At 26.9% G+C, this 8,145-nt stretch overlaps 1 protein-coding gene across 2 annotated transcripts; it reads right to left on the bottom strand.

Moving 5' to 3' along the window:
• LOC120092901 (vesicle-associated membrane protein 722-like) lies at positions 1–5,339 on the bottom strand. 2 transcript variants are annotated; one of them, XM_039051146.2, is made up of 5 exons: positions 4,927–5,339; positions 2,992–3,133; positions 2,765–2,885; positions 2,611–2,673; positions 1–337 (listed from the first exon to the last, which is right to left on the bottom strand). In XM_039051146.2, exons 1-5 carry the CDS (start codon positions 5,114–5,116, stop codon positions 194–196), a joined length of 660 nt encoding a protein of 219 aa, XP_038907074.1. In that variant the 5' UTR covers positions 5,117–5,339; the 3' UTR covers positions 1–193. The 2 variants fall into 2 exon arrangements, with proteins under 2 accessions (XP_038907074.1, XP_090164754.1); XM_090308628.1 differs by lacking the exon at positions 4,927–5,339 and adding an exon at positions 3,906–4,057.
• Between the last annotated feature and the right edge of the window lie 2,806 nt (positions 5,340–8,145).

The raw sequence follows: 8,145 nt of genomic DNA, 5'->3' as shown, positions 1-8,145 counted from the left end.
TTAACCATAAACATGAAATCATTCATCAAGTCAAAGCAAGTATGCTATACTATACAATGCACCTGAAAAGACATAAAAGCCCTTAGCCATAAGCAATAGAAGAGCAGCAAAAGCAGCTTATGCTTATGATATTTGGGACAATAATTTTGAATATTGGAGTATGATCACAAATGCTTTCATAGGAGGTTAAATTTTAGCAGTTAAAACCACGGCAAACAGACAAAACGATGATCAAAACCAAGATGATGAGTATAGCGAACACTATCAATTTTATCTTCATATTTTGGTACCACATCTTCTTCTTTATTTGATGTCCATTCGTCTGGAATTCTTTAGCCTAAAATAAAATCAAGCAGTAAGTTCTTCCACCTTTCATGAGTATAAAAATGACATGACAACCACCCAAAAATTAAATCTAAAGATTTAAGGGTATTTGGACAATGAGTATATTAAAACTATAATAACTGCATTTTGTTACAGTAAATATTATTTTATAATCCCAATTAGCTATAGTCAAGTCTATTTCAAAACCCTTTATTTGTTACAATATTTATTATTTGTTATCGTTTATATTATTTTACATTCATTTGTTTTTTTATTCTTTGCTACAATGTTTACGGTTTCCTTCTCAAATTAAAATAGTTTATACCTCAAACACATATTATTGTAACCTAAACTAATATAATCTACACCCCAAACATAAACTATGATAATCCAACTATAATAACCAATTTCTTGCCTCAAATGTTCCTTATAGTCTAACATAAATATAACTTATTTTTACTTGCACTAAACAATGTGAAAATAAAAGAATCAACAATTGATGTGTGGGCACAACAATATGATAATTTATGTGTTGTAATGTAATCTTAACCTTAAAATTTTAAGTAGAGTAGTCTTAACCTTCTAAAAGCTCTCACTCCAAATATTGTTGAAAAGAGGTTTTTCTTAGGTATTTGATGATTACATGAGTAGGAGGTTTCATTTAACTTTTTAAGTATTTAATTTTAAAAAACAGTCATTTTAAAAAAATTAAAATGTTTGATAACTTCTCAAAATAACTTTTGAAACGCTTTTAAAGTATATTTTAAACTTTTTTTTTATCAAAAGTATTTAAATAAAAATGGCTTTTTTAAAAAACATTTCCTCCTCTAGTCAATCCAAATATGTTCAAAATTATCCATATTTTAGAGAAAATGACATGAGAACTAAATTTTTAATTGAAATTTATGAATTTGACAAAGTTATTCAATGATTAGTTTGTATTTGTCAAACTTATTTTTGTGCATAACTTTATTTTATTAAAAAAAATAGTTTAGGATGATTTTCACACTATTAAATATTTGTGAGTAAATTAGTAAAATTTGAACCATAGATAAAAAAATTGTGACATTTAAGTTTAAGGTCTAATTTAATAAAATTAATTTTACAAACCAAAGTAATACGATCCAGTAAATTTAGGGTAAAAATTAAAATTTTCGAACAATCGATAAACCGGTTGTTTGGCACTTCACAAAAGCCAAAAAAGTAGTTACTCTTCTTCTAAACGAATCAACCGTTTGCTTTTAGTTTTTTATTTTTAATTTTTTAAAATTAAGTTAATAAACATTTTTTTCACCCAAAATTTCTCGCTTAGTTTATATATTTTTTACCAATATTTTTAAAAGCCAAGCAAAGTTCTGATATCTAAAAAAAAGTATAATTTTTAATTCTGGTTAAGTTTTTAGAATTTAACTAAAAATTCGATTCTTGTATTAAAGTCTTCGTCTGATAATTATTTGACTTTTTGTTTTTGCAAATTAAGCCTACAAACACATTTTTTCACCATTAAATTTATTACTTAGGCCTCGTTTGGTAACCATTTTGTTTTTTGTTTTAGTTTCTTAAAATTAAGCTCACTTTCACTTCCAAATTTCTTCATTTGTTATCTACTTTTTACCAATGATTTAAAAAAATCAAACAAAGATTTAAAAATAAAAAAAAAATAACTTTTAAAAGGTTGTTTTATTTTTGGAATTTGGTTAAGAATTTAACCATTGTATTTAAGAAAGATGCAAATCATTATAAGAAATGAAAAAGAATTAGACTTAATTTTCGAAAACCAAAAAATCAAAAAACCAAAAATGAAAAGGCCATAGTTATATACTTTACATTGATGTTATCAAAATCCAAGTAAAGTTTTTAAATCTAAAAAAATAGTTTTTAAAAATTTGATTTTATTTTTAGAATTTAAATAAGAATTCATTTTTTTACTCAAAAAAGATAAAGACCATCGAAGAAACTAAGAGTAAATAGACTTACTTTTCAAAAATCAAATGTTCACTAAACATTGTTTAAAATATTAGGACTCCTACTCAACTTATAAGTCTCTTTGGTTGGCTATATATTTAGTTTTCACCATTATTTTTAAAATCAAGTCAAAATTTAAAACTAAGTAATGTAATTTTTAAAAACTTATGAAATTAATTTAGAAATTGAAGTGTTTCTTGATAAATGTGAAAAGTACGCGAACATAATTTTAAAAAATTGAAATAGCCCAATGGAATCTAAACAGGTAGAACCATTGGCAAACGTGCCTTTACATTTAATTTTAATAAGCTTAAGACTAACCTGTGAACGAAGATTCTCAGTTTTATCTACCAAATCCTCAATCTTAGTCCCTCGTTCCATAACCTGCAACAAATAAAATAGTATCCACTAGAAACTTGAATCGTATTAAAAATACAGTGCATAAACTGATCAGAATCTATGGTTCCACTTTTACCTTGTCAATGTTTTCTATCATTACAGCTTTTACTTCAGAAACCTGAGCCTTCACTTGCATGAGTTTACTGCTTTCTTCAGGATGATCTACACAGTATTGCATATGATTCTTCATTTTAGGCCTGCAACATAACATCATTGTTGTTTAACAAGACATCATATAACTTTCCATTATGAACCAAAATTAGCACATCTAAAATAAGCAAAGTGATCGTGACAATGTGGTACCCAAATTCCTTGCTCAGACTCTTGGCAACAGCAACTGTAGCTTTTCCTCCACCATATCTCTTGTCGAAGTCTTCCTTTATTCGCTCAAGACACGCCATTGGAACTTGTCTTCCTGCAGCCTCAACTGCAACTACACAATATGCTGTAACATCGAACAAGAAATGGTAACGTTAAAACCTATACTATACTATGTAATTGTAGAACAATTGTAACTCACAGAATTTTTAACACACAATACAAAAAGAAACGCTATAGGATAGAACTACAAAGCATCCACTCCAACTACACAATAGAGGAGGCAATAACAACAATAGTATTGAAGCCATATGGTAACCAAACCAGCGGTAGCTAATAAATCTTTTACACAATACAAAGAACGGGATTTAAATTTAGGAATGTCATTCAAAGCATTATTATTCAAACCAATAATTATAGTATAAATCTAGCTGTTTGTCCTTCTGTTGTCCAAGAATTATGATCAATCCCTGCATAGCTTAATGAATAAGGTTCCAATTTGTTAGATTTTTTCACTTTTAAGTGAAAGTGCAATAAAGGTTTAATACGTGGGCCACTAGGTTTTTATATTAAAACATCACAACGGTCGAGACGTACTCACCGAGGGTGTTTGGAATAAGGGATGAAATAGTGAGGAGTAAGGTTATATGAAATCCAGGGAGTTGTAAACTCCTGGGACCTATAACATAAGAAGTTGATAAGATATAAAATTGATATTTTTTAATAGTGGGACCCACCAACTCTTTGGACCAAATAAGGAGTGGAGTTCAAACTCCTACATCTCAACTCCAACTTCCTAACTCCTTGGGCCAAACACATTCTTAAAGATGATGGCAATGAGAGAAAAGTACAAAGAAAATACATGATAGAAGGATTCTGTACAGTAATGTTTTCAGCACCTTTGGAGATCAATTTGTGGTCCAATCGAGTTGACATTTTGACAGCATGTTCTGCACACGAGGGTCTTCAATCTGAACGGTAAATATTTTTTTTGGAGTTACTTATAGCCAGATTACAATATTGGATAGTTGGTTGCCACCTTGAGTGAGATATTTCTAATCTATCTTCTTCTATTATTGTCGTTTGTTTTATAGATTTATTATGAGATATCTATCATCGTATTCCTCTAGTTGTGATTAAGAAGAATCTATTTGTAGCCCATTATTAATTATAATGGAGATTAGACTTCGGTCCTTGTTTTTCTACTCTCACCTTGAGGACGATTTTTCGTATTAAATTTAACAGTGTCTCGTACTTGTTTATTATTATTATTTCAAATTGATTAATTACTTAAAAGATTCACACAAAAGGAGGTAATTGGTCCTAAAAATATAGTGTTGATCCCAACAAAATTGCCATGGTTGATGATAGCTCCCCAACCTGCAATTGTTAAACTCAAAAGAAAATCGTCCAATATTATGAGATCAACCATCAAGAGTCCTCGTTCAGAAACAAACAACACATGACAACATCAAATTAACGGACAACGCGTTCACAAACTTCTTCAGGCTCATAAATATTAAAACATACAAAACTGGCGAAATCTTCTTGTACCCGTAACCAAAACTAAGACAATTCAGTACAGAATAAAACGAAATCATCGGTTTATAATCCTAAATATATCGAGAAAACTCCTTAATGGAAACCAAAATTTAAAATCAGGACAAATTACACATCAGACACTTCCAACATATTATGAGGAGCTAATTAATTTGTTCCTAAGAATTGTTGTCAGTATAGGTTGTTTTTTAACCATTAAGCTCTGTAACACAGAGTCTTCTGTATTCAGAACATATGTAAGACCAAATCGTCGTAAGATTAATGGGTCAATCCTCAATTTGCAGGCATCATCATATCAATCAGTGAAACAAATACAATCGAAAGCAGAAATTAAAGAGATAAACAGTGAAGGAGACATACTGAATCCATTGTTGAGAAGATAATTGAAGGTATGGCCATCGCAGGTGTAGGTGAATCTGTTGTTAGAAGCAGGAAGTCGCTGGAGGCACTGAAAAGCGATGTTAGTGAAATTACCAGAGAAGTCGGAGTACTCAGCGAGAATCACCGTTCCTCGAGCGACGAAACTGTAAATCAAAGACTTCTGAGCCATGATTCAGGAAGCAGAACAAAGCGATTAGACCTGAAATGGGGAGAGAAATGAAGGGGAGAAGTTGAAGAAAGGAAACCACCAATGGAGGGAACTAAAGTCAATGGTGAAGAAATAGTTGAATAATTAACTTTGATTTGGCGCGTTCAATTACGGAGTCCGTTCTTTCTTCTACAGAGAATTTTTTAAAAATTTAAATTTGAACCTGACCTGGTCTCTACTGCCTGCGCTGATTTTTTCCTAGTAATTATAAAATCCATTTTTTTTTATCAGGAAAAAGAAAAACGAAGCTTCTAAAGAAAAATACGGAGCGTGCCCCTAGTGAACTGTTCGATCCCTCCTCGTTAGGTTGGAAATATCCATGTTTAAACACCTCTGGATTTTACGGAAATATTGATATCAATCAAAATTTCGAAAATAATTATGGAAGTTAATGAAATTGATAGAAATTATTATAATTAATTAATGAAATTTTGATTGTGTCTTAATTAGACTATAATAGACTATTTTTAATCACAATTTATATAAAGTAAGAAAATATTTAGATATTTATTGTAAATATCTATATAAACCTTGATACGATAATATAAATTTAAAAAGAAAAGGGAAAATAATTACAAAATAATATAAAATTTAAAGATATTTTGAGGTAAAATGATATGAAAATTATGAAAGTTTTGGATAGTTAAAGAAAAAAAACTCACATCAATTTAATCTTGAGGTGAAATGACGTGAACATTTTATGAAAATAGTTTGGATGAGATTAAAAATAAATGTATTTTATTTTTGTGTGGTTTTTTCAAATTCAATTTCTTTAAAAATTAAAGTTTTTGGTCGAAAACAAAGCTAGACATTGAGAAAATATTGAATTTAGAAATAGTAACACGTAAAAAACCCTTAATTCTTTGTTGAAAATGACTTTTGCGTGCAAAACTATAAACTTGTGTGTAATCATACCATAAAATTGAAAATTTTGAATTGAGCGAAAGAGTTAATTAAAAAAAATTGAAATTTCTTTGAAATGTCGAAATTTTCTCCAAATCTTGAAATTTTGTCGAAATGGGAGAATCGAAATATTCAAATATTTTCAAAATTTCTTGAATATTTTTTTCAAAAATAGGAAAAAAAATGAAATTTCCCCAATCAAAATTTCGAGACCATCGAAATCTCAAAATTTCAAGATTTCGAGAACAATTTAAAACAATTTCCTTAACTTAACTATCATTTTTCATTCTAATTCTATTTTAATTTTTTCCACATAAACATAAACAAATACATAAATATTTTTAATCTTTTTTTAAAAAATAATTGTTTTTAGTACAATAAATGGGATAAAGATCGAACTGACCTAGAGGAAGACCATCTTAATTATCATGCTTAGCTCAAATAGTTTTATCCCAAAATTTTTAATAAATATTTCAAATTTTACTAATTGCTTATATAATTGGTTGGATACTTTTATAAAATCTTATTATAATTTTGTAATAAATATTACTTAATTTTGATGGTACATCAATGTACTTTATACTATATAAATATTAAAAGTTCAATTTCTAAAATTTCAAAATTATGTTTAATAAATCTTCAAAATCGTAATTTTATGTCTAATAAGTCATAAATATGTAACATATCCATGCATTATCGATTTTGTATCAAGTAGATTTTAGACATATTAAAAAATGTTGGAAAGATTAATTATTTTAATTAACAAAAAATTGATTTTGTATTTAAATGGGTCTTAAAATTTCATTTTAATAAATAATGGATAACTCATTGATTTTTTTAATACAATGAGACTTATTAGACACAAAGTTATATTTTATATATGATATAATAATTAAATTTTAACTATATATATATATAAGAGACCTATTATATAAGAATCTATCAAACACACAATTAAAAATTTAGGAACCAGTTATATACATTTTTAAGTTTGGGGTCCATATAGAAATAAATTCAAAAGTATATAGGTTAAAATTTTAATCTTATATGAAATGTGCCCTAATATGAAGTTTTGGATTCACCATTGATGTACTTATATATGCAGTCTACTTAATAGTTTAGTCACAAATTGTTGATTGATATTAAAAAAAAAAAAAAAAATTCATATGTTTCAATTTGTTTTTCTATGTGACGAGAGAGGTGGTAGAAGGTAGGTGTAGTCGAGGTTGTACCAAGTATTAAATCTTCTAAAATCTTTTTATGTAATTCTTATTTAAATAAAAATATCATTTTGACTCATGAATTTTGAATTTTATTCCATTTTTATCATTATATCTTAAATAAATATTAAATTTAGTATCTATACTTTTAATAAGTCTTAGATTTAGTATTTTTTAAAAGTAAATTTTTATTGAAATTAGTTAAATAATGATAATATTAATATTCACGCAAAGAAAAAATAACTATGTGAATGTGTTTTCATAAATTTTTTTTCAAAGGTAATGCAATTAAAGAGAATATTAATAATTACTAAATATTAGTATAGACTAAATATGTGAATATGTTTTTATAGTTAATAAAAAATATTAATATAGACTAAATATTTTATGGAAAAAAAAGAGTTAAGATTAAAATATCATTTCGGTTCCTATATTTTGAAATTTATTTAATATTAATCATAAATTTTCAATTATCTAACATTAATCTATGTATTTTCAATATATCTTAAATTTAGTCTTCAATACTAGTTTGTTGTTTTATTAAAAAAAATCTTATTAAATAGTAGTTTACTAAAAAAAATTAGAAAACATATTCATATATTATATTACCTTACTTGAAAATTATTATTATTATTATTCAATCAATTTCGATAAAAAAAAGACTAAAATTGAACAAATTTCAGCATCATATTGATTAAACCAAACTAAGACTAACATTAAAATTGATTAAAAAATAAAAAACAAAATTAACAAAGTAGACCAAAAAAAAAAAAAAAAAAAAAAAAAAAAAAAAAAATCCACGAACCCACACATTGTAGCCCTATGTTTAATAAGAAGTTGCAAATTTTGGTCAATAAAAAAAATGTT

This window comes from Benincasa hispida, chromosome 12 (genome assembly GCF_027475165.1).
Source record: "Benincasa hispida cultivar pf3 chromosome 12, pf3_genome.v1.1, whole genome shotgun sequence".
In the NCBI taxonomy this organism is placed as follows: domain Eukaryota; kingdom Viridiplantae; phylum Streptophyta; class Magnoliopsida; order Cucurbitales; family Cucurbitaceae; genus Benincasa; species Benincasa hispida.
Note: the sequence above shows the minus strand (reverse complement) of the source record. Positions and strands in the feature narration are given on the sequence as shown.

Coding starts and splice junctions, on each gene's coding strand:
- LOC120092901 (XM_039051146.2), bottom strand. CDS start 5,116: ATGGCTCAGAAGTCTTTGATTTACAGTTTCGTCGCTCGAGGAACGGTG. Junction 3,134..4,926: donor TCTTCTCAACAATGGATTCA/GTATGTCTCCTT, acceptor TCGATGTTACAG/CATATTGTGTAGTTGCAGTT. Junction 2,886..2,991: donor AGTCTGAGCAAGGAATTTGG/GTACCACATTGT, acceptor GTTATGTTGCAG/GCCTAAAATGAAGAATCATA.